At 40.8% G+C, this 27,986-nt stretch overlaps 1 protein-coding gene across 1 annotated transcript; it reads right to left on the reverse strand.

Moving 5' to 3' along the window:
- Nucleotides 1-8,627: 8,627 nt before the first annotated feature.
- Nucleotides 8,628-25,131, reverse strand: LOC111863097 (plexin domain-containing protein 2). The gene is made up of 10 exons (XM_023849128.2): nt 25,018-25,131; nt 16,851-17,198; nt 16,567-16,709; nt 15,907-16,041; nt 15,179-15,371; nt 14,886-15,095; nt 14,021-14,172; nt 13,693-13,942; nt 11,341-11,477; nt 8,628-9,934 (listed from the first exon to the last, which is right to left on the reverse strand). The coding sequence occupies exons 1-10, from the start codon at nt 25,103-25,105 to the stop codon at nt 9,866-9,868; spliced, it is 1,725 nt and encodes a 574-aa protein (XP_023704896.1). The 5' UTR covers nt 25,106-25,131; the 3' UTR covers nt 8,628-9,865.
- Between the last annotated feature and the right edge of the window lie 2,855 nt (nt 25,132-27,986).

A 27,986-nucleotide genomic window follows, 5' to 3' on the forward strand; every position in this document is an offset into this window, starting at 1 on the left:
TCCGCCCACCAACCACCCGCCCTTAGGGGGTGACTTTGACTTATTCATTTGAGACCAGGTTTTATGAGCGAGATTTAGCAAGAAAATGTATTATAACTGCAGCGCATTCTGTTGACTAGAACCTCACAGAAAGCCACAAAGTGAAGTAAACCATGTAACATCATAGTTTCTTACGACCTGACTTACTGTGCTGTGCCAAGCCGCTCCTCCAAAAATTCATTTTATAGGGCTAGGGGGCCAGTCACCGAGGAAGAGATCGTGGAAGCCTGGCAACCCACACATGCCCACCCTTAGGTTCATGGAGCAATTTAAATACTTGACACAAGCTTCATCAGTGAGAGTTAACGGTAAATTGAAATAAAACTGCAGCACCATCTGTGGAGTGAAATCTGAACATTACTCCACAGATGGCGCTAGTTATTTTACAATTTCTTCCTAATTCTTGTTCAATGAACTTGTTATCAAGTGAATAACTTGAAGTGACCCCCCAACGGTGGGAAGGTTGGTTTAATTTTTTTCTTTTTAATCTCATGTGGATTTTAGTAAAACCCGCTTAGTCGAGTGTTTTAATAAATGGCCGCAAAATAAAAAAGTCTCCCCTCCGTCCCTTAGGACTACTGACCAAACTGCAATGGTGTCATCACTTTCCCTTACTACTCTGTTATGTATCACTTTCCTGGTAACAGAGCAAATGTGTAAAGCGGTTATCAGCCATCCATCCATGTATTTGAACTATATTCTAAAACCTTTCCATCTATTGTTGAATCTCCCATCTGGTGTTACAACCACATCAGATGCAATGCAGCAGGAGGAAGGAGAATGGACAAACATAAAAAGGAAGCTTGTACGGGCACAATAAACACAGCAGAACTACATTAAAAACATGCTTTAAATAGAATACATCATACCTGTTAAATAAAAGTACTCTTACATGAAACAAATATTCTGTCCTTAAGTAAACTGCCTCGAACCAACCTTCTGTCAAGAGAGGACTGGCAACACTGATGATACACATACTCATAATTCTTGTATACAAAGCTTCTGAAGTTCAACACAAAATGTTTTTTATCCTATGTCAAACATTTTGCAAACTCCAGCAGAAAATATGCGCCTGGAGTCTGCAATTATTATTGTTTATTGTCAAGTAAAATAGCAAAATGTATTTCATATCTCTTATTCTGACACAGATCGAAGATAAAATGTATATTCTTGTGATATCTGTGTAATGTGCTATGCTTCACATGCAGTGAGCTTTTGGAGCTGAAGCTGCTTGTCCTGTTCTGTCCCCAGGATGGATGATGCAGTTCTGTGGCCATTTTCACCCCATGGCTATGGACTGATGTAAGCTTCCATGTCTCATTTATCATCACTACACACTGAATTAAATAGCTATACAGATGATCCTTTGTTGGAATGATATCATAACTGGCAGAGTTGACATATATGACAGCCTGAAGACTGTTCCCTAAGCCCATGTGCTATCTATGGAATTTAAAAGCCAGATTGAAATTGAAAGATGGGGAATATACTTGCAGTCAGTAATAATAAACAATATACAATTCTCACAGGTATTACCTTGACAGAAGATTTTCATTTAAACAGTAATGACCTCTGCAAGTTCAGTAGCTGTAATGACGATTTCTTATGTTCTCACTGCAGACAGTCATGGGGAATTTGGTATTATAAGGCCTCAAACTGAATATTATTGTTCAGTAGTCAGCAGTACTGCTTCTTATTTGGGTGGTCCTAGGTTTGAATTCAGCACGGAGAGCAACCATACTATATTTACTGCAGTTTTCCTCAGTTGTTCCAATTAGACCATGCCTACTTCCATGGATATACATACCTTTAAACTTGCCATCCATAATCATCCCCCCCCCACCCCCAAATTGCAGTGCAGCTCAGGAGATTTGTAAGGGACAAGGTGAGAACAGCTGTTGAGATGTTAGGCAGGCCTGTCTCAGACCCAAGGGTGACTGCACAGTGCAGGTGATAACCAGTACAAGTGCGGTGGAGTAGAAAACTACAGATGGGTGGGAAATCAGACAAAAGCATAAAGCTATAATTCAAACTCAGTAATAGAGCAAAATAAACATAACCACCTAAACAGCGTCTGCTTTTAAATGTCAGCAGAATCATAAAGAAGTGTATAGGATATTCAAATAAAATGGGGTTTCAAGGAGTGACATCCGACTCCTAACCAGTCAATCCAGACAGGAGGGTTTCTTCATGATTTTCTCAGTCCACACCAATCAAGTGCCGTGAGTGTGCGCCTCCACTTCTCTCCCAGTTTATCATACACACTCGTCCTAAGCAACAACTGAATAAGGATCACTGAATAAACTGAAAATTAGCAGCCTACCTGGAGGGAAATGCTTCATTACTGAACTACATGGCCTAACACTGTCTCAACTCCATGTAAGGCAGGCACGTACAATCACTAGTGTACATGACAGGATTTCCTATTTCACATTCATCTCCTGCATCAAGCTGAATAAATGGCCTAACAGGTCAAGTGACCTTCTGCATGAAGCTTCTACCTCATCCAGGCAGACGTATCCGTTCAATGCCCGGGATATCATTGGTTGCTTTCTTCATCAGTAGTGCAATGTATAATATTCCAAACTGTAAGAAAGGGAGAAACACTCAAATTATGAAATTAAAGTATTCTTACATAACAGCAGCACCAAAATCAATAATAAACGTGGAATGAGGGTTTGCAACACATACACAAATTCTACTGCAAAACTTGCACATAGCTTCAACAGCCATGGCTACCAAACATACTGACAAGAGTACAGATGTAAATTTCATAATTCTGGATGTTCTCTGTCAGGTCTGTGATTGATTTCTGACTTCTTCTGACAAAAAATACACTCCCATCAGAAGACTGCCACTAACTGCCATATATATGTCCATTTTGCAGGTGGTCAGCTGTTCACTGCCTGCATCTGTTGCTGTCAGCTGTCTCTTCGCTCTACTAACGGTTAAGAACAACGGACTGTGAGCGGTAATGTCACACACAAGTCACAATGTATTCTCTGAGACCTCTCTCTCCAGCCAATACCATATCAGCTAGAGTGGTACTGAGTGTGTCATTCAAATCATCTACTGTAGCCTTCACGTAGAATCACAGGGCTTGTAAGACTACAGCCGAAGGACTGAGAATGTAAACACTTAACCTGAACACTAAACACATTTAAAATGACATTACAGAATTACAGCATGGTACAATTACCACATTTCTACACAGATGCACACTTCAGGGTCCATCTCTGCAGTTCTCATTACTTTCCTTCTGACTGTGAATGTTTACAAGCCGCTTCTGATCTCCCCCTTCTCCTACTGTACTCAACTCACACCACTTCACCTTCAGACCCCCCTTCCATCTCTTCGTCCCCTCTAACGGGTGGGCTCTGGAGAGGAATTGGCGGAAACAGAAGTGTCAAGAGGGGAACAAGAAGCAAAGAAAAATGGTTCAGGAAAATTATGTATGGAGCCAAAAGTGGAAACTGTAGAAGGATGGAGGGTCCAAGAAAGGGAGGGAAAGAAGTGAGAAGAAGTCAGAAGGGGAAGTGAAGTAGGGAATGGAAAGAAGGGAAACTGATAGGGACGTGAAAGGAAATGGTGACAAGAAACGAGGTTCAGCAGAAAGGAGAAGTGAGAGAGTAAGGATAGTAAGATAAATGAGGGCTATGGCAATGGCAAGTGGTGGAATTAATATAACTATCTTTTTATTCTCATTACTTCCAACTTACCAGCTTCAGGCATACCAAAATGTTTGCATTTAAGTCTGATGCCTCCTAATAAAAAAAGTGAGCAAAGAATTATACTTCTGAATAGACCAATTAATCAGTTTCCACATAAACATCTACCTTAGTGTTTTAAAGCAAATCCTTAATTCCTAACATATCAGATGTTTCAAAAGGCCTTGGAAGGTTTGCATAAAATCTGTTCAGGCAATACCACATCCTTTATTTTAAAATACAAACACATTTTGCCACAAAGGTGCATTACAAAAGTTGGTACAGATATTTGTAAAATTATAGACAACCGTTTCATATTTGCAAGAGTAAGGCACTATATTTAAAAGTGTAAATACTTACATAAGATTCATTGCACTTTAATTTTTAAATTCACTGTATGCAGTAAAACTGATACAGAACTGTCCTTAAGATAAATTAAAAGCAAAAGACATTATATGAAGCTTACATGCAGAATCCCTAGATCAGATGGCTCCTGAAGATGATGGATTCTACAGTTATCAATATAATGTGGCAACTAATATACACAGCAATGTTGGAGTTCAGAATGATAAACTTGGGGTTTACTGGTCCACTGCAACTTCAGCCATACATTCACTCCATTTCATCAGTCTAATTAATATATTAATTATAGGTGCTTTCTGAAATCTCAAAGTATAAAAAACACAAACTTCAGGAAGTGAAATTTTTGTCCTGAAAAAGTTTAAGAATATTCAAAATTTTCCCAGAATAGACAAGGATATGTAAGACTGCAACTTGTTCCAGTGGGTCATGGATTGACAATTGTTAAATCTCGGTGTTCTTGAGCCAAAAATAAGAAAAGTAGCCATGCACTCTATTTATGGGAGAATGTTTGAATCCCAATCAGAGGCCAGGACTCACAGTCAGGTCCCCTAAACCACGAAACCATTACAACTACCATCTGAGAATGAGATGTCAGAAAATAGGAACACACACTATAAGAAATAATATATACAATAAAATGATCATACAAAGTTACCTGAAGGGACATTATCCATTGACAATTGAATAACAACTTCATCTGATTCTGCTGTTTGGAGAACATCCCTATTTAAAACAATACAACAAGAGGTTGCACAGAGGCTGTCTGAAGTGAGTCAAACCAAACAGAATCTCTTCAGAATAAAAGAATGAAGTACAGTAATGCTCTGTTCACATAAAGAAGACTATCATGAATATTATATTTAAGCATCCTGTTGCATTAATGTATCACATACAATATATATATATATATAATCAAGTTGCATTGTAGATGGAAATATACTGTATGTGACTAACATGAACTACAAATTTTAACAAACTTTAAAGTTGAAAGATGGGCGATCCCAGTACCCTAAGAATTTAACCCATGGAGGAATATATTATTATATAGTAAAGATGTTAGTTAAAATAATTCTCTATCATATTAACATAAACTCAGCTGAAATAAAACAAAACAACAGGAACAACAAACAAATACAAAGTAGCATTATGCAACATAAAACACTGCTCTAGAATGTTCACAGCTCAATCTAAAACCCTCCTTCCAGTCAGTATCAGGCAGCAACACTGACTGCCCTGCAAGAAGCCACATACAGACACACACTCAATGGAAGGAGAAGCGTGACAGTCAATGAGCTTACAGCAGCTTGGGGTTCCATTTGCATTCAGCTCCCTGCGTAGTGTCAAGATGTCATCAATCTCACACAATAATCACATATACCATTTGCATTACTAAAGCTACAAGGTCCAAATACCCTGATGTTAGGGCCTGGGTCCAAACAGTAGCAACCTGGGAGACTATATCAATCTGCACGATACTTTCTGCACTGCAGGAACTAACTTATGAAACTACTGCCTGCCAGTTCTCTTCTTCAGTTAACACACGCTATACATCCACTTATTACAAAAATGTACACTAGTTCTGCAAGATGCCCTTCATCAAAACCCAAGATGAACTACAGAAAGTCCAGTTTTAAGCTGCATAAAACGTTGTTCCTACAGGTCTATATGCAGCAAGCTGTCTACTCTTACGAACCACAAAACGTAATAAACTGCCCTCCTGTGAAAGAAAAACTAACAAGCAAAATATATCTGTAAACAAATTTTCTTTACAATGGATGTCACCAAAATAAAATTTGGCACTACAAAGCATTAATGTGTTGGCACTCCATTTGGATGTCCATAAAAATTAAAAACATGCAGTAACAAAGCAACAGCTTGGATTTGAAGTCCTCACAGTGTTGTAAACCTTCTCAGATGTAACACTGTGCAGTCTGCTGAAGTCAAATGACATTTCACAGGAACACAGCACCACCACCTTCAGGGTCAAAGAGTACGCTAAGCATGAAACAGGCAGAAAGCAGCATTCTACTTGTTTTTTTTTTTAATTTACTTGGCTAACTCTTTATCCACCCTGAAGATGGTGCTATGTTCCCCTAACATGCTGGTTGACTTTCCTGGACTACAAATCGTTATATATCAGAAGATACAACTCTTGAAGCTGGCATAGGCTGCTAGCATGAATCTTAAACACATACAATCTGACAAATTTATAACTCACTGATGAAAATACTTGAAAATGATCATTCTTGGCAACATCCTGAGTATCCTGATAATGATTTGAAAGATGTCTGCTTTTAATACCTTTCTGATCCTGAGTTTCCTGAAGTAGGTCAAGGACTCATATTGTTTTAACAGATGCAAAATCTGTCGCTATTCTTGTGGCATAGTGAAACAATTTGAGAGGCACAAACTCCCTACTCTCATCATCACAATGGTCACATTTCCAAATGGCAAGGATCAGCGAACTACACATTCAGAGCAACTACAACTGAAATTCTGCACAGACTGAACATGTCATAACATTTTCTTCTTAATATTATCACCATGTTTCAATTTGCAATATCTTCACAATCCATCCCTCTCAAAAGGAACAATCTACACTGTTCAAATGTACATTGGAACGCATGTAGCAAGGGCTCTGCACTTTGGGCATTTGTAGAGATTTAGTTACAAGTCCATCAGAATAGAAAGAAAGGCACACAATGACCCTCGGGCCACCATTTGACAGTTCTGTGGAAGCAACGAACAGAATACAAGTTTCATAGTCATCAACCATTTCGTTAGTGTTGATTTAGTTAAACTATTCTTTTATATATTCTACATTTTACCTGCCTGGTCCAAAAAGTAATCACGTGACTACACAGGTAAAGGTAAAGTGATTAACTAATTGAGCACTATGCCATGAAGACACATGTGGAAGTGCATGTATAGACCACGTTTTCTTGAGCTCGGCACTAGCTGGAGGTGAGCGGTCACCTTCACGCTCTGGCTGCTTTACCCCTGGGCAAACACTCCCTGGTACTCATTGGATAGGAGACTGGGTGGGCCCCAGAGCCAGTCTGGACAACATGGAAAAGGTAACAATTCTTGATCCAAAACCTCAGTTGTCCTGCCTGTAGCCAGGTGCTATACTGACTCTGCTTTCCCAGCTATAATTCCAAGATAAACACTTCTACTAAACTTCACTACAAGACTATATGTCATATGAGGATCAATTCCTATTGCTCAGAAACATTAAACAACTGATATCTGAAAGCCAAAAAGTGGCCTCGGAAAGATAAATAAGTTTCAACATAAATCACTAAACCAAATGAATAAGTTCAATGCTTTTTTGGCAAATATGCCTATGAAGAGTAACTTCAAGTGACAAGTTAATGATTTAACAGATAACATTTTATTGACTGATTCATTTTTCAGTTGGTGTGTACTTAGAGTGCTGACTGCTACCTCCAGCCATGTAGGAACAGGATGTACTGCTTCCGATTTCACAACACTGGATTTGAGCATCTCAACACACGTCCACTACTAATCAACATTTCTAAAAATTATGTGATTTCAAGATCCTGAGAGAAATTTCAATTTAAGTCTTATTACATAGCAGAAAAAAATACTTTACTGTTCTCTTTGCTCAGTGCGACATTCATATTCTTTGTCACTTAGGGAACATGCAATTTCTAAGTTGCATTATGTAAATCAATCTACACATCGGCTGTTCTTAGCAACATAAATTAAATATACAGTTTGGCACACATGCAGACTGATTACTGTCACAAAATGTCAACCAGCTATGAGTTGGATGGTTGAGGAGGGGGATCACTCAGCCTGTTCAATGAGTGCCAGGGACACTTTCCTTAGGCATAAGACATCTGGTGAGTTACGATGGAGGAGCTTTCCCAGCAATCCCACACATTCATGATACACAGAGACTTCATATTCTACCATACAGAGAAGTTACACTGCAGCCATCTCTGTGACCTTGACTGAAGAAATCACAGATCTGAGAAAGTGGTGGGGCATGAAATTCAGACTGACCCCTCCCAAACAAAATTACATTTTCTGTCACAAGCTCTGTGTAACATGCCAGATTATCTTGAGAGTGGCCACTCAACCTGTCTGAGCCAGACATGTGATGTGAATTACAATCACGGTAACTGACACTACCTCAAACTGAACAATTTGCCGCATCATCTGTGAAGTACAAAACTGTTGTTCACCTTAAAATCTTGACAGTCAGAGAGCCCTTTCCATTCCTAGGGTGACAGCATTATAATTTGTATAAACAGACCTTCAGCTAATTATTGTATTAACATTTCCTGTACCAAACCAAGAGAACACAATGCCATCAAAACATTTGATTAAACCAAAATTTCACTCTTATATTCATTATACAACATCCACATTATTAAAACAGTGAAATTCTCTCATTCTGACTGCAAGGCAGAACATAATGTAATAATATATACAACTGTAATTATATGACAACAGCCAGGCGATTTGTACCGCATTCAGATCAGTATCTGTTCTTCCAGTTTATGTAATAATAAACACGGCTGCAAAACCTTGCTCTTGGGCTGCGGGCAGTCATGACTTTCCAGCCATATCCAAATATGTAACATGCAAAACGCAGCTTGAAGTACAAAACTACCCTTAATTTTTAGCACATCCTCAAATCAATCTCTCTTCTTGCAACTTGAGGCACCTAATAAGTGTAAGATCATCAAAAACATCAAATCATTTATTACTTTGCAAATTGTAGCACTGTGCAGCAACATATCCATAACTGAACGATATGTCACTGTACGAGACTGCTGACACACTATGGGGATGTATGATCATAAGGGAAGACTACATGGCATCCCAGGAGCTAGTACTTCTGCACAGTAAATGCCAGGAACACCTCAGATCTCACACAGATGAAGAAAGACTCCAGCATTTTTACAGCTGTACACTTAGGAATAAACACAGTAACAACCAGTGTGAGATATCTCAAGTTACAAGAACAACCTTAACATGTTAGAAAATTTTAAATAACAAAGCTAAAAGGATTTTTATTTCTAGAGCCTTCTGTTCCTCAGGAAGTAACATGAGACACGGTTCCACACTATACCTATAAGCCAAACCTGGCCAATAAATTCTAAATTTTGAAAAAAATTGTCTGTGTCTATGGATGAGTTTTTCCATGGTTCTGCCAATATAAAAAGCAGGTGGTAGATGTATGTTTTGTTCACCAGCAGTGAAAGGATTTTATATGTCAATCCCATCGAAACCACTTTAAAGGAAGCACAGATGATGTATAGTATTAGGAAGACACAGTTACATAAATATTTTGTCAAACATGTTCTGTACTTATTATCAATCCCGTATCACAAGAGCAAGACAATATGTGACCACTGAACTTAGGACACTGCTGGTCTACACAGTTCCGCTGTTATAACGAGGAACACTTTCTCATCCTGAACAGGCTGATTTAAAATACAAAATACCAGTTTCCTTTGCCTGTAACAGCTGGGTATGAAACTGTACCATGATATGTATGTGTGTGTGTGTGTAAAATTCAATTATTAAAAATACAGATGCAATTTTCTGTTTATAAAAGAACTCAGAAACATGCAGAATATTATAAAAATGGAGAAATGTTAAATGGAAGCATGCGTATTAAAACAGCAAATTTTAAATGCAACTGAACAGGCACTTTCTCGCTCTCACTCGCAGGGTATAATATGTACATGTCCACATGCCACACAGTGATCAGGGGGTCACATGTGGATTGTTGCAGCTGTGTAGCGAGCCTCACCCCTCTTCCAGCTCCACTGACTTGGCCGATACTAAAGGAATAACAAGAAAAAGCCTTATTACATCAAACAATTCCATGACATAGGCACTTACTTGAACAAGTGATAGTTGTTCAGCTGGTCAAGAAGTCCCCACTAAATGGTTCTGATAATGGTGTATTACACTCAGAATTGCTAAGCCCCTGGCCTTGTCCATCACCTAGTATTTCCAAACAGAACATAATGCTCCGGAAACTATGTTTCCAAAACATTCTTTTTAATTTAATTTAGTTACATACTCACCACACCAAAAATGTTCACAATAGAAGCTGCAGCATATGTTAATGAGGAACATATTCTATGTCATGTATATAAACTTCTTGTATGAAGAGCCAGTTTTCAGAAACCGCATAAACTAGAAGTGAGCTTCAAGTACAGCAGAGGGGGCTGGTATGCATCAACACGAAACTTTTTTTTAGCAAGATATCCAATACCACTTTTCATTAACCTGTTGAGTATTCTCACTGAAGTCTTCTGGGTTTAGCATTTTGGAGAAACACATACTGTCTCTAACATCTAGGTCTGATGGAGGCATCATTATGTTCCTCCAAAATGTTGGTATTCACCTACAATATTACACAGAGTGACAAACCATAAAATCATGACCTGTAATGTTACGAATGTTTACAGCTTCCAAACATAAAGAACTGCTATAACTTTAAGCAGGCCACGTTACGTTATGAACACATGATCTACTGTGAACAGGAATGCACACTCAGGACACACATTCTGTGCAAGGCTCGAGTGCTAAATAAACTGCTGAGTACCATCTTCTAAGATGCGATATTGTGTGGTCTGGTAGAAGTTTATGAATGTTTCGCAAGTATGTACTGCCTCCATCTTCAGGGGACAAGAAGTGAGCTGAGCAAGCAATGATACAAACAAGCACAGTGCTTTGTGGCTCCTGCGCCCTTTCTCACTTGCTCAGCTCACCCTTTGACACTGAAAATAGAGGCAGACCATTCCTCTAAAACATCTGTATCGGCACACTTGTATCTGCGTCACATCCCACGATCACTGCTGACTGAACCCAAAATTTAAAATAAGATATTTTTTGTGTGACTGCAAGTTCTGTTACCCCACAGTTGATCTGCTTCAAATAAACTAATTGATGAAGAAAGCAGTCTTCTGGGATTTGGCACCGTGTATATGTAGTGTTAACAGACGTTCCTCTGAAACGTCGGTTAACACCACATATACACGGTGCCAAATCCCAGAAGACTGCTTTCTTCATAGTCACCGCCGTGAAAGCCTCAAATCTTACACACTAATTGATTTCAGGATAATTTGTGTTCAATCTCCCCCAAACTATTTCAGTCCATTCTCAATATCATGGGTTTTACTGCATCACAAATGAACACTGACAGAGTTGTGCATACATGGCTGCTAAATAAACTCACCCTAATGAGGAACTGTCCAGATGCTGTGTGGGGATTCCTGTATGCATAGAGTATCCAGACACCCAGGCCTGTCACCAATGCAATGATGAACAGAATACCAATAATTCCTGAGATGCTCATGGACACACTATGGTCTCCTGTCAACAACAATCACAACTCTCATGAAGCTGGATGTAGGCCCTTCTGAGCCCTATACATTTAGGTTCAGAGTAAGAAGACTGTAAAAGTGCACAGCGTACACTTGACAGGTGCATTCATCAGAAGGAATTACAAATAACATAATTAAGGACATGATGAACTATTCCCTTATAGGAAACAGATACCAAATTCACATGCAGCACTTCACTGTTACCTGAGTTCTGACTGAAGAAACAATCAGTACTGAGGCCTTGCTGTTATCATTATTATACAATCTAAAAGAACATCAAGCATACATCATGTTTCGGTGTTACAAGCTGCAGTTTACAGAATGTTTTCTGCACATCAAAATAAGTAAAAGGAGTTTATATAAATACGTACCCTGCGGGCTTTCCAGAAAACGTTAAACCCATTACAAAATGTCAGTTCTTGCCACCATATGCTCAAAAACCAGAGACATTCTGCTTGGAATGCATGGTGACCATAGAGATTCAGCCAATGATGAACTCTGTGTTGATGTTTACAGGACCTGACAGCCTTACTTCGAACACACAGTACTCTAATGTAGACAAATAGACACTAATAATACACATTACATACAGTCTGAGTAAGTGTGAAGCAGTCCAATTGGGAAAGCACAATACATACAACTCCAGGAGAGTGCAAGTGAAATGCTACAGATGCTGTTACAATATACAGAGAAAATACCCCAATCGGAGATGCCCAACCTTCAAACTTCCCTTTCTGCTAACAGCTGATTCCAACATGTGAGAGCTTTTCACACAACGCAATGGGATGTTGACCTTCCACGTCCTGTATGTAATGTCTGGATGGTATAACAGATCCTCAAGGTGCACTGAGAGGCAGCCTACCATCAATACCAGACTTCTTGCAGCTCATACAGGTACCTGCTGTACGCTGCATGTTACAACAACAGCAGCTGTATCCGTAGAGATAAATACCACACAATGTGCATTCTGTCAATAGTTTTGCAAGACACTACATATATAGCAAAATGTTTAGATGAGCAGGGCACATATTAATACCAACTTCTTTACTTATTCTGATATCCAAAAACCATCCTGTAATTCACATGACATGCAATCATGTGACACCCAGCATTAAATAAACTGAGGAACAATCAATCAAGCACGGACTAGAACTTGTAGTTTTCTGCAGTCCATCTTCATGAATGCCCTGCTAGAATGCCCAGCACATTTCCTCCTTCCGCACCCTATGGGGTATGTGTTCATGTGATGGGCAGGAAGGGGGTGAAATGGCATCTGAGTTCTTTGTGCTGCATAGTGCGTCTCATGCCAGGACATGTTAAGACTCGTATATCCTACAGAAACCTGCAGATGAACTGTTTAATATGCTTCAAAGTTGTATTGTAACACCACCATACAAAAATAAATCTTAATACAGTCTTAAACTCTATAAATAGTTTCCTTTTCATTCATTCACTATGGTGTTCTGAAGGCGTATGGCCAAATGCTGAATATGCAACTTATCCACATCAGCTTTTTAAAATATATAATAAAATCTTGAAACTTCTGGATAAAGTGTAATGGACATGATTTCATCTTCCTCTACGATTTCTCAACAATAAATATTTAGAGACACACACACACAGGAACACACGTAGGTCTTCATAACTATCCAATTTATATTTTAATGGCCGAAAAATTTTTTGTAAATTTTTCATGTGTCAAATTTGATGAAAGTACAAACACGCAGTCTAGGCAAACATCAAAACCAGTCCCTCAATTAGCTTGAAAATGTGCCCAGGAGTAAACAAATGGTAACACCTTTCTTCCCACAAAAATCAAGAGAACTTGACCATTCTGATACATCCCTTGTTTTCAGGGGCTGAACATGCAGCTCATAGAAGAAATACATGCATAAATTTGCTGCAGAAATGTCTTAGAAGACATCCAATTGAAGAGTGAGGGTATGGAGAGTAATATTAAAATGAATGTTATAAAATGGTTGAGGGTGCTAGGAGAATAGACTCTGTGGTCCGGGACTGTACCCAAGGGCAGGATATGATATTAGTTGGTTGAAACATTGGGATCTTCTAATAGAGAATTAGTTTATTCAGTTCAAATGAAGAGAATTTCATGTGAAATGTTAACTCCAGTGCTGTTTCCTTCTTCTAATTTTTCACATAACATACAGGAGAGAGATTACAGCAGGCTGCGCTGCACCACTCACCATGCATGCCACCGTTCTCCCCGGGGCTCTGAATGCGACCAGTTTGTGTCACACCGTTCATCTCACCATCCACTATATTATTAGGCGGTCCATCTATTGAGGCCTGAGGTGTGAACGACGCGTTGACTGGGGCAGGAGGGCACTGTGCTGTTTCACTCAATGCACTCTTATCACAACCTTTATGCAGCCAGTCCTGGCGGTGTCGATCCATTCCAGTGGAGCACCTACTGGCCACTGGACACCACTGGCACTGCAACAAGAAGTAACCAGTTGCAGAGTACATTCATCACACAGGCTGGTAATGTACAGATGGGAACAAGCAACTCACTTCAAAACCCGTGGACATGGTCAGGCAGCTGGCACAGTCTCTGTGGTTCACACAAGTTGGCAAAGCATGGAGAACAATCACTGTCCAGTTCTTGATGTCCTGGCGATTGAAGTTCACACGATGATATTCATAGATAGTCTTTCTGCGAACAACTACAACAAACCAATGCATCAAATTCTTAACAACTTCATCTTTAGAACAAACAATTTCATTTTTGACTAATTTGATTTACTACAAAATGCAAACACTCTGAACACACGAAGAAAGCAGTCTTCTGGGATTTGGCACCGTGTCTATGTGGTGTTAACCAACGTTTCAGAGGAATGTCTGCTTTTACCGGTTCTCACGGTCTCTTCGCTTGCGGATTTCTTATATTTTTCCTTCTACCCTGAAGATGGAGGTGATACGTTCCTCCGAAACGTCGGTTAACACCACATATACATGGTGCCAAATCCCAGAAGACTGCTTTCTTCATAGTCACCGCTGTGAAGCCTCATATCTTACACTCTGAACTCATATTTGACTGCAAAAAGTTTTTTGTTTCTTTGAAACAGAAAGCAGTCTAAGGTGATGAGAAACTTTGTAATTCACTGTACACAGATTACCAACAGCAAATTCAATGTGCTATGACTTCTTGGACTTGTCACTCAACTGAGTGGGAAGGGGGGGGGGCAAGATGAAGAAAGCCATGCATAACTTTGGTGGAGCAGCCCCTTACAGAGTGGAATACCAAATACATGGCAGAATAATATTAAATTAAACAGAACTCCAGGAAGTTGTGAACTGACTCTAGGGACAAACTAATGCTGGGCTTCGGTTATCAGTCAAGCTTCACTGCTAAGAAGCTAGGTGCCATATAACTTACAGAAGATGGTTCTGTCAATGATGTAAGCGTCGGACAGCCCAACCTTGACCGGATGCTGGTCATCCTGAATGTTTTCGATCACAACTGGAACATTCTGGTACACAAATATGATGTCACCATTACTGTGCAGTGTTGCCTGGAATGTGAAGTTTCCTGAATCAGGCTTGTCCTGCAGTACCACTTTCTCCCATTGTACAGTGAATGCCGTTCCTGTTAATACAAGAACACAATGACGCCTGGTTGCAACTTCAAATGAAGAAACTTAACCTTCTTCCTCAAATGCCTTAGCTTACCGTTGTCCACATATTTTACGTAGGAGTTGTTTGAGATGCTAGTGTCAAAGTTGGCCATGAGAGGTGCTATATATTGTGTTGCCGCAAGCCATGAATGGACATACTCTCCAGTATACAGAAAACCTCCTGTGGCTATGGTCACATTTCGAACCAGATGACCATAAAATGGGAAGTCAAATGATAACTTCACTGTCTGTAAAAGAAAAGACAGTGAGGCAACAATGTGTGAATGCACAACAGTGTCTGGGCCTTGTTAGATTTGACACTGTGTTTCAGTAAGCCTGAAACTGGGGGGGGGAAACACACACACACACAAAGCAATGGAATTGTCTGAGACCACATTGCACTGAAATACTATCCAACTGATGTTCTGAGAGAAGAGCCAAAAACTGCTGACACAGACTTCAAACAAAGCCTTCAACTATACTGCCACCACATGCCAAAAACTATTTCTGACACTATACAATGGCCAAAATATAGGTGGGTGGATAATATTAAAATGGATCTTAGAGATATAAGATGCTTGGATTAGTCTGGCTCAAAATAGGGACCAGCTGAGGGGCTCTTGTGAACACTGTAATGAACCTTTCGGTTCCATAAAATGTTGGGAAGTTCTTGAGTAGCTGCACAACTGGCAGATTGTCAAGAATGGCTCACCTCCATGGGCCATGTCTATCATTTCCTCCTGCCCCACAGACCACACACCACATAAAAATATTTTCACTTACTGCGGCCCGCCGATGTGATTGTGACAGCATGTCGTTCACCTGAACATCTAATCTGTCTGTCATATTCACCCAGTACTGATGTCCCACCATTTCATTGTTGGAGATGAAGGAGCTGTTGTAGTACTGATGATGGTCCTGTCAACACCACAACCAGTTTTCATATCAGGAGGCAGTTACTAGATACTTAGTGGCAACAGATCTACTCAAGCAGCTACACAATGTCAACAGATACCAGACTAATAATCAGAAAATATGCTTACAGCTCTGAAAAATGTGGATGGTAATTGAAAACAACAGGGACTGGTAAAGCACTGCAGACACCATCAAAATTTGCTCCAAAGAAGGTGTGGGTTAAGATAAAAAATATCATAAAGCATAAGTTGAGGAAGTATGCTCAAAATTATTAGACCAACAAGCGCAGGGTAAATTTCAGCAGTTCCAGAATCTATACAAAACTGACATACATAATCTGAACGATGCGAGACATGACACTTGTAGAACTTTCAGAAACCAGCGCTGTAGGCACCACAAGAGTGCTGGGGTTCTTCAGGTTTTGTTTGAAAACAGAACTGGGTGTCACGTGCATCAGTGTCAGCTTCACAGAACCAGACTGTACATGAAATGGTCACCACACACAACTGGGTTCCACACGAAACTTACCTGTTGGTACTTTGCTATGTTGTGCTCCTTCAGTGTAATGTTATCAACCGGGCGCGAAAACTGGTCTATGGAGATGCCATCGATGGCATCTGAAGTGTTTCCTGGCAAGATTTCTTTGGGCATCACCAATGTCACATTACTTCCTGCAACAGGTGAATGTTACTTCTTGGACTATGTAACAGACAGGAACGGTTCATGTGGAGATAACAAAAGAGAAATGGGAGAGGCAGGCGAAAAACAGAATGATCAAAGGGAATGAATGCTTAGTGATGCTTTCAGCTCACCGCTGGTGTTATTCTTCACTGGAATTGTTGCATTGAGCGCTGTGAAGTTACTGTGTGACTCCGAACTGTTTGTGGTGGTCGGCCATGATGTTCGGTTGACATCTTGTGAGCTTACTGGCGTCACATTGCTCTCTCTCGTAACGTAGGTCCCCTTGGATGTGAGCGGACCTCCAACTGGTGGCGCTGACGTAGTACTGCTCCCATTGATCTGCACTATTTCCGTGACTGCTGTTGTTGGATGTAAGGCTTCGGGCATGCCAGATCCTCCCTCTTCAGTTGAAACAGAGCGACGGGCCACAGAATGATCATGGGGTAACTCATTGTGCTGATAATAATTGTAATATGTATCTGTAAGCAGAAAATTCATTATCCATAATGTTGGCTGGTCTGTAATCTGGTTATACTCATTCAATTCCCTCTGTATGGACAGCACAACATGAAAAAATGAACATTTCCAGCAACATCACAGATAACTTGCAAATAAGTCTCTGCAATAAAAAGTATGGTCCCCTTATGATTGTGAATGTTTCCAAGTGTGAAGGTGCAAAGGATTAGTGTGGTGTTTTGCAGTGCTATCATTATCTACACAATACAGTGTCAAATGCTAAGATGGCTGATGAATGGAAAAAATTTGCAAGTAAGCAGTCATGCCCTAACCACAGTATCACATAAATATTTGCCTGGAGGAACTAAGAAAAAACATGACAAATATCATCAGGGCAGCTGGTGTCCCAGCTGAGATTCACACCAAGGGCCCCTTGATTATATACACCATCCTGCTCAGTGACGAGGCATGTATATATATATATATATATATATATTTGAAGAGTGGTACCGAAGTAGGTCTCCTTGTAAGGATACCAGTCCCTGTTGGCACATTCCAAGCAACAGTAAGCTGGTCTGGCCCCTACTGACAGGAAAAGCTCTGTTGGATAAATCTCTATGACGTAGTCCGCCTGGCTGGGCCCAGGTTCACATGTCCAGTCAGATAGTGGGAGGAGTCTGTCTGTTTATTGCGCATACTTCGGCTGGAAAACCAGGAGACATTTCAAGAAGTGAAACAAAAATCAAATGCATGGAGCACAACCTTTCTTGAGAAACTGACAGTAGATCAGCTGGTCAAGAAATTTTCACCTTTTATGGTCTTCACAAGATCCCACCAATGGCCCCCAGTCCTGGGCCAGAAGAATCCAATCCACATACCCTACAGCATCGTTAACAGTGATGTCTTCAATACCGCTGCCAAGTGGACCAGTACAGCAGTAACACTCTGGAGGCACAAGGTTTGAACTCAGGCAGGGCGCCGACTATCATGACTGATGTCTTTTGTGATTTCCCTGATCCCCCCTTCCCAAATTAAAGTCAATATCTTGATTAAGCAGTGACTGCCTCGCTCTAAACTGCTTCCAATGCATCCAACCGTCCGTCCGCAATTCGTCATTCATCCCACCATTTGACACTGCAGGCGCCGTGAAACAGCCCTTGAAAGAAAACATTCTGCTGTGCATGCCTACAGCCTCCCTTTCCTTCTGGTATCCCAATCAAAACGAACTTCTCACCTCTCGTATGCACGCTACACTTCCCGTTCAATTCAGCTTAATAATAATGAATACAAATGATGCTGCCCTTGATTACACGAAATACCAGGAGGTACCTGTTGTGGGTGCTGCGACCAGATAACAAACATTCTCTTTACTTTTACTTAACAGCGCTTTTTAATTGCATAAGTTATTTTGTGAGGACGATATGAGTGGGATGTGGCCTGTGTTGATATCACCGCAATATCTGCCTGGGGAGAATGGGGAAACCTTGTCTCCGAATGTCCCAAATGCCGCCATTGCACCGGTGGTTGGTAAATCACAAAAAGCAAGCGGAGACCCCGTTCCGGTTCCGGTTGCTGGCCACTGCCCAGATATGTGACGTGAAGCATGGAATATACATCTCGAAGCTCGGTAACTGGCGTAATATTGTGACAGCGCTGAACACAACGCTGATTAGTTTATAATGAACTGGAAAGGGTGTGGAAGAAAGCGTTCGTCGCCTGATTTGCGGTACTATATTTGCTTGGAGGTACTGAAGAAAAACTCCGAAAGCCGCACGGAGAACCGATCTCCAGTCCCGGACCTCTCGATTACGAAACTGAAACAGCTGCGACATTTTGCTACAGCAGCAGCTTCACACGGCCGCAGGGGGGGGGGGAGCGTTAAAAATCGCTTCCCACCAATTTAAATGGTCAGAGGATAAGTGGACTCGAAACTGCATACAACAAATCACTCAGGGGTGTTCAAATGCCGCGAGTATGCGGAACGAAATGGTTATGCAACGGCGAGACAGGGGAGTCACAACAAACTTCACTCAGGATGGTGAAGCTATGCCAGCTTCTTGCGGGCTTCTCTCGTTTTGCTTATTCTGTGACCTTGCGGATAGAGCCGATATGTTCGTCCAAATCATCGATTTTCTTCCGAGCTACATGACCACAGCAAACCACTGCTCAAATTCTAAGCCACTGTCAGGATAACCGGCAGCTGAGACCGCAGATTCAACAAGCCTAACAATTAAACACGTCCATCTTACCGCAAGCAACGGGTTTCCCCGGCGAAATTCTGTTGAACCACTGAACAGACAGCGACGCATCCTGCGTCTTCGGGTTTGACGGGCAGCCCTGTTTCGACCTACTAGAATTAACCCTTCAAAACCCAGTGGTCACTATATCATATCACTTTCCTTAAGATACTAAAACTCTGCATTCTCTCCACAGAGCGTATCTGCGTGTTCCGTATGGTTCTCACAATAAATAGCGACTGTCTCCCCGAACAGCATTAACCGGTTCGGCTTTGTAGCGGAGACGTAATGAATGTGTTTCCTGTGAGGTACGAACTGGATTTTTATATAAAGCTGTGAAGAAATTCAGCCTTTGAAAGGTTAAGTGGAACATTTTGCGGGCCCTTTAGAAAACTGGGGTTAACCTGGCAGTAACAAAACATGCATAAGGGCCGAAACCGTGAAAGGAAGAGCAGACGGAAATGAGAACTCCTGAGGCCAACCCTGAGCCATAGAGAGAAATGGAAAGACCATACAGACAGAAATGGCGAAGAGAGATGCCTGGAACAGATATATGGATTGAAGAGTTAGAGGAATAACAACAAACTACGTTACCTCCATCTTCAGTGTGTTCCTCCCAAACGTTTGGTACTACACGGCGCCATAACCCGGAAGACCACAATATCGATATTCATCGCCATGGGAACCTCAAATCAGTAAGATTTTAGATGATGACTAACTAAGGAGGACTCTGAATAAAGCATCTCTACGTCGGTAAATGCATTAAGTTGCTAATTCTGGTGCTGAAACAATTCTCGGTTAGAAAAGAGATGTTGCTGCTGTTGGTGAATGGTCTAGTCTGGTAAAATGCTGCCGGTTTCACCGGCGCAATCATTCTTAGTTCCGTGTCCCGCGCAACTCATAACCATATTTTACTGTCTCATAACACTGGGAGTCGTGAAACCAGTCGGTGACTGGTGGTGCCGTGGCAAATGTCAATTCACGCTGGACGGAGGTGAGTGTACGGTGAGGCGTTCCAGCCCACCGGAACTGCATCCGGTTTCCGTTTCCTCGTCGCACACAAACTGCTACTTGATATGCAAGTCATTCATACAAGCTACCTGATGCAGTGTGATTTCTATTTGAACCATTATTTTTGATGAACTTCAAACTTCTGACAACTGAGTCGCTGTCTTTAATAAAAAGCAGAACCAGTTAATTCTGTTTAGGGAAACAACCAGCGTTTATTGTGAGAATCATATAAAGTAAAGCTATCCCTGTAAGAAGCAGTGAAGGCCCACAGGGTTGTGAGACGTTGAGGGTCCCACATTATCTAGACAATCGGCTCAAAGATGGCGGTAAGGTTGTCAGTCTTACGCGCCGGCCGCGCTTTACTCCCCAGGAAAATTATTTAATTAATTCCCGGTACTCATTTCTGTTAGAGTCTGAGTCGACCCCAGGGCCATATTGCTGCTGGAAGCATTAGGTCAATTGAAAAATCAAATGACCTCATCGGGACTTGAACCCGCGACCTTCCGGCTTGTAGCATAGCCACTCAACCAACTACGCTACCGTGAGAATCATATGAAACACAAAAACACAACGTGTGGGCAAAATGAAGATCGTCTTAATGTTGAAGCAGGTGGTACACATAGTAACAACTGTGCTTTGAGATCAGCGATGTTAAAGTGGTCGCAGTCTGTAGTAATGTGCTGTCTCTTGTCGCCTAGAAGGCCTGAGGAAAGCCACGTGAAACTTGTCATGGCACAGAGGTGGCGTGAAGAGCGAACCTGCCCACTGGGCATGTAGAACAAGACAGCAGCTAAGTGCTGACGTCACCGAACTTCCGGCTCCAGCAATGCCAGTGTGATAAGATTTGCGTCTTTGCATCATCTCCGAAATTAAACGACCTTCGATAAGCAGGGCTTTAGTTAATAAGAATCTGGAAAATGCACGCGCGGCGACACAATTCTAGCGCCTTTGCTCGCTTTAATTATTTCTAAGGCCGTAGATCTGGCAGAGAGGGGTGCATTGGCATAATGCGCGTGTTCGTTTTGTTTGAAACACGATTTGTTCCGATAAACATTCAGCGAGTTACGCCCGAAATGTGCGTCGAAATGCGCACGCTGTTATTCGCGTAAAGTGTCTCTGGCTTTTTAACCACAACTGGAATGAGTTCACAGAATTCTGACAGCAAAACTTCCTAATACCAGATTTAATGTACAATTTGGTGTTTTCACGACGTTGACTACAAAGAGTTCGCGTCTTCTGTCTGGGTTGTAACATCGTGTGTAGTTCTGAGAGAATCCGACGTTTCGGAGGAGCATACCTCCTTCATTCAGGCTTGAGGAGAACGCAAGAAGAAACCAGCAAACGCTGGTAGCTTGCTCAACTTTTCGTCACTGAAGATGGTGGCGACATGTCCCTTCGAAACGTCGGGCTCTCCCTGAACTACATGGTGTTATAACTAAGAAGACCACAGTCTTCAAATTAAGTGCAAATTCGCTCAGTCATATATACATATAGACAAACACAGTGAATGTCTGTTTGGAGCTTCTCCCTGTGAACAATCCAAAAAGGGTTCGTCTTACAAATATTTTTATATGTGACGATATGCATATATCTAATTAACTGCAGCAATTTGAAACATACTTGTTTGATCTGTATGATTCCTCCATGAATAAGAAAGAATTGCCTGATCAGTGGAAGGAATTTATTATTGTACCAGTTCACAAGAAGGGTGATAAAACTGCCTGTAGTAATTATTGTGGGATATCACTGCTATTAACTTCATATAAAATTTTATCCAATATTCTTCTCTCAAGGTTAAGTCCATATATATAGGTGAAATTACTGGGGATCATCACTGTGGGTTTTGAAGTAACAGAACAACCAGTGATCAGATGTTTTGCATTCGTCAGATATTGGAGAAAAAATGAGAGTACAATGAGACAGTACATCAGGTATACATAGACTCAAAAAAAGCCTATGATTCAGTTAGGAGGGAAGTATTGTACAATATTCTCATATAGTTTGGGGTACCCATGAAACAAGTCAGGCTGATTAAAATATGTTTAAACAAAACGTATACTAAAGTCCCTATAGGTAATAATTTGTCTGAGCGATTTCCTATTCAGAATCGTCTAAAACAGGTACGTATATGCTTTATCGCCACTACTTTAGAACATGCCATTAGGAAGGTCCAGGAACAGCAGATGGGACTGAAATTAAAAGGGTCACATCAGTTGCTGGTCTATACTGATGATGTGAAACTACTGGGAGATAACATAGATACTGTAAAGAAAAACACAGGAACTTTAATTGACGCTAGTAAGGAGGCTGGACTAGAAGTAAATACAGAGAAAACTAAGTATATGTTGGTGTCTCATCACCAAAGTGCAGGGCAAAATCATGACATAAAGATAGGAAACAGATGTTTTGAAAATGCTGCACAGTTCAGATATTTGAGAATGACTATAACAAATCAAAACCTGATTCAGTAGGAAATTAAGAGGAGACCGAACTTGGATGTTTGCTACCGTTCAGTCCAGAAACTTTTGTCTTCTCATCTGCTGTCAGGAAACATAAAAATTAGAATATACAAAACTATAATTTTGCCTGTGGTTCTGTATGGGTGCGAAACTTGGTCTCTGACATTCAAGGAAGAACATAGACTGAGGGTGTTTGAGCATAGGGTGCTGAGAATATCTGGACCAAAGAGGGGTGGACTGACGGGAGGTTGGAGAAAACAGCATAATGAGGAGCTTCATAACTTGTACTCTTCTCCAAGTATTATTAGAATGATCAAGTCAAGGAGGATGAGATGGGCAGGGTGGAGAAGAGGGGGAGAAGAGAAATGCATATAGGATATTGGTAGGGAAGCCATAAGGAAAGAGACCACTAGGAAGGCCAAGACGTAGGTGGGTGGACAATATTAAAATGGATCTTAGAGAGACAGGATGGGATGGTATGGAATGGATAGATCTGGCTCAGGATAGGGACTGGTGGAGGGCTCTTGTGAACATGGTAATGAACCTCTGGATTCCATAACATGTTGGGATGTTCTTGAGTAGCTGCACAATTTGCGGCTTCTCAAGAAGGGCTCGGCTCCACAAGTGAGTGAGTGAGTGAGTGAGTGAGTCAGTGATGAGTCCTCCGCGCCGTAACAAGCCGTTTTTTATTACTGTGGCTAAAGTGCACCGAGCATAACAAGTGCTCAACCTGTACCTCCACCATTTGGTCATTTTGTTGAGAACACTGTCAGTATCAAATGGCAGGGTGATTCATCAATGAACGACTAACTGCAAAAGATTATGAAATAAATCATGAGGCTGTTCTGGAATTTTCCTGGAAGACATGAGGGATACCAAGAATGCCTCAGTCAGAACAACAGCTGTGTTAGCATCATTTGAACCAGTCACCTACTGACTAGAAGCCAAATGTATTACCACAAACATAACCAATTTTGCCAAGAGTGCCCCACCCCCACAGGCTTATCAATCTGTTTCATTTAGGGGTGAGAGAAAAAGTTTCACACGTTATAGAATAGGCAATACCCTCGTCTTCTGAGTTATGACACCATGATGATGAAGTCAACAAGTTCCTCTGAACTGCCAGTACCTCTCTCCCCCATTGGACTACTGAATCATGATCCAACATGAATGATCACAGTGAATCTTTACTGCTGAGACAATACCTTCATTAGGTCATCATCGCTGCTTCTTCCCAAATCCCTTTCAATTCGTTTGCCAATCATCCTACCCCTTGACACTATAGGATAAGTAGCACTGATAAACAACTCCCCCCCCCCAGACACACACACACACCAAAATACAACACAGGGTCCACACATGCACAAATTATTTGAAAATTAACGTGAATAAAAAGTTATACGAAACTACGAATTGTACCATCTCACGTGTCAAAAGGACAAAATAGTCTTATGCAAAGAAATGGCAACAGCATAAAAACGAGTGAACTGATGATAACTTCAAAGTTTCTGGTTACTCTGGTACATACAACAATGAACTGATCACTAAATATTGTTTATTACTTGCTTCAACAAAAGTCAGACCTGTTGAAGCTACGAAGAAAGTTCTATAAAGCACGGGCTGTGTTACAGTTTTACTGTAATTATACTGCTTTCCTCATTGCTTCACACTAACAAAATTTACTGCTGTAATGTCCATACCAACGCCCCATTCCTTTTCGATATTTTCTCTCTTCAGACCTAATGAAGTCTGGCGAAGTTACTCCGACTACAAGAAACTTTTCAGTTTCTATCTAATACACAGGTCCCAATGTCTGTCCACTGTCCACAAAGTGTATTTTTATCTAAACGAGCTCGAACGTGTGCAGTTCTGAAAACAACTGTCACTTCGTAAAATATCACACATAGTTATAAAATGTAGTGAAACCTCGCCGCCTAAAATTCGGGGCAAAAACGCTTTATTAAACAGAAACCATTTGGTTCACTGTCCTACACCATTACCTACATACATAAGCTATTCATTATTGCACTATTGCGTAAACTTCAGTTAGAACATAATTTGTGAACACGTTACAGCAAAACGTCGTCCACAATAACAAAACACATGGCGCACTACATAATTAAGATTCTACTTACCTGGATATGACAAACCTACATCTAGTCCCAGACAGACGACAAAAAATAAGCAAAACCAACAATACCTCCAAGAAACAAACAACGCCATTTTTAACTTTCCACTTCCTGACGTCACTCGCAACTTCCTTTTTTATAATACATTTTTTCGAGAATATACCCTTTCATGACATCTATTGACAGGACCTTTAAACTAGTGACAGATGACAATCACAGCTGGCCAATGAGGTTGTGGATTTGGAGTAATGAACGTCATGCTGCGACCAAAGACATTACAAAGAGTGAGCATCTACTAGGATCTACTAGCGCCACTTGCCGTAAATAACACGGGTCAACTACTCGTACATGAATAAATAGGGTCCGCGTAACTTTCTATTGCACATACTACTTGTGTCCAACAAATCAAATAGGGAAATCCTATTAACGTAATTTAGTTCTAGTCAACACGGATCACTAATTATAGCGGCTTAGTGCTGGACTCGGTCATATGATCGGAACCTTCCATTGCTTACAATTTTAAACATGATATATTTTGAAGAGTTCTATATTCTGTGTGGTCTTCAATCCTGAACATATCAGCAACATTTTCCTCCGAAAAGTCGGCTGACTTTGAACGAACTACACTATATACTCGTATATATATCATAGAAGGTAGAAAGATTCATTTAGCGCTGTGAGAATTTCATATTGAAGAGTTTTTTTTAATTATCATTGTATGAAAGATTATTACGTGCCACTGCATGCCACCAGAAAATAAAAATCATTATGTATTTAGAAATAATCCTTGCTATGGCCTCAGTTTGTGGTAATATTTGTTTTTTCCATCAGAGATACTCATCGTACATAGAATGGATACAGGCTGAGTTTATAGGAAAAAAAACATTTTGAGAAGACTTGGGGAAATATTGGAAGTTAGTAACATAACTCCACCCTACCTCCCTTCTAGAGGTACATCACTGTACCGCAGAGTTAGTACTTAGTACTAATAATATGTACTAGATGGCAGGGGGCAATTTGCTCCTACTGCTATCTGTAGACGTTAGTCAAACTATTCGTGACACTTCAGTTGAGGGGAAATATTTATTATTATTATTATTATTATATAATTTTTTTATTTCTATTTTTATTAATATTGACATCACAACCCTTTGTGGACTTTGGTCAGCTCTAAAAACCTTCTCCAACCACCCTGCTCATGTGCCTTTGTTTTCCAGTTAACCACACCCAAGTTTCTCAACAAGCCCTCCTACTAGATTAAAAAACATAAATTATAATTAATTAATTAATTAATTTCAAACATGCATGGGTGCTGCCAGGACTTTCTTTTTCCTGGTGAGGCGAGAAAATCTGCTTACAAGCTAATGTTTAAGTAGTTAATGAACCTTTTTACCTATCATGCTAGAGTATTCTGAACAGATTAATGTTCTTTAAATTCTTCAACTTTTAGGCTGTTTTCATGTTTCCGTGTTGTCTGTGTGTCAGTGTATCCCCTCATTCAACAACTATTAACTTCTGAATGCTTGAATTAACTTTATGAAACTTGGCATGTGTGTTCTGGCACTTGAGTGCACCCCACTGGAGTATTTCATAAATCCCTCCTATCAGTCTGTTTGTCTGTGTGTGTATTCCTCCTATCATTGCTAGGCAAAGGTTCGGTAAAGTGTATGCATCCTTTCACTGCTAGACAACGGCCCAGTAAACACATTCCCATGGCAACAAATACATGCAAGAGAACTGTTTGACATGTGTATCAAGGGGTCTGGCTGTGTATCCCCCTATCGCTGCTAGGTAAAATCTCGGTACAACGTTCCTGTGACAACGATGAATTGTTTGAGGCATCGTTCTCTATGCGGTCCATGTTGTCTCAAAGGAAAATAGGCAATTAGTTCTTCACAGACCTTGTTATTAGTCATATTTGGTATATTTCCTTATTTTCTTCAATGTTTCTGTCCCTGAGAATACTTCCAGCACCCCCACAACCTCATGCAATGCCCCCACTTCATAATCACTGTGTGCTAAGGGGGCTATAGATTTCATATGGCACATATGGGCATCACCTGCTGAACCTAATTCTGAGACAGTTCTGATTGGTTCCCTGCCTTAAAGCCCTAGATTCTAGTCACATCAACGCATTCCAGTGGAAGGGTCAGACATTCCTTCTGTCAAGGTGGACTGATCCGTAGCACGTATAGTCAGCTTCGTGGAATCATTGCCTAGAAAACTCACTACACTATCAAACTAATGTGCAGTGGGTCCTACATGTACCACATCCAGTACATTTCCTACAGCATGTATTTAATGTTATTTTGTATGATTCTCATAATAAATGACAATTATTCCTCTACATAACAATAAATTAGTGTTCTATTTAATGGAGACAGTGCTTCTGTGGATACGAACTGAATCTTTAGATATCATTCATACGAATTTGCTGTTGCAGTTTGTTGTAAATTATTAGGACGTGGACGGCGCAATGCTTGGTAACCCCCCCACTTTTCCAGCGGTGACATAACAGCATCGGAGCAACTGCCGCTGCTACGGTAACAGGCCAGTCAACACTCTGTCCCCTTCCCCGTAGTGTCCTCTGTTACGTCACTTGGGAAGTGCTGTTACATCACCACTGGAAGGGGGGGGTGTCCTGCATAGCACAAATACGTCACACTATGTTCCCCAGATACTAAACAATGGGTGAACAGGCTGAATGTTCTGGAAGAAGGAAGAGGTGATGACTGTATTCTGTGTACTCTGGTAGGCAGGCGCCAACATTTTGGGAGGAACACACCGTATCATCTTCAAGGCATAAGAAGGTGATGATGATGGCAGCAGCTTTGTCCTAACACTGGTACCTGTCTACCAGCCTACCTGGCATTCCATTCAGAAAATTATCATCATCATTCATGGTATAAAGGTCCCTGCCCATAGTGGTGTGATGGGTCTAGGCTCCCACATCTTCGAGGCGGTCGGCTCGTGTA

The sequence above is a fragment of the Cryptotermes secundus genome, unplaced genomic scaffold (genome assembly GCF_002891405.2).
Source record: "Cryptotermes secundus unplaced genomic scaffold, Csec_1.0 scaffold1274, whole genome shotgun sequence".
In the NCBI taxonomy this organism is placed as follows: Eukaryota; Metazoa; Arthropoda; class Insecta; order Blattodea; family Kalotermitidae; genus Cryptotermes; species Cryptotermes secundus.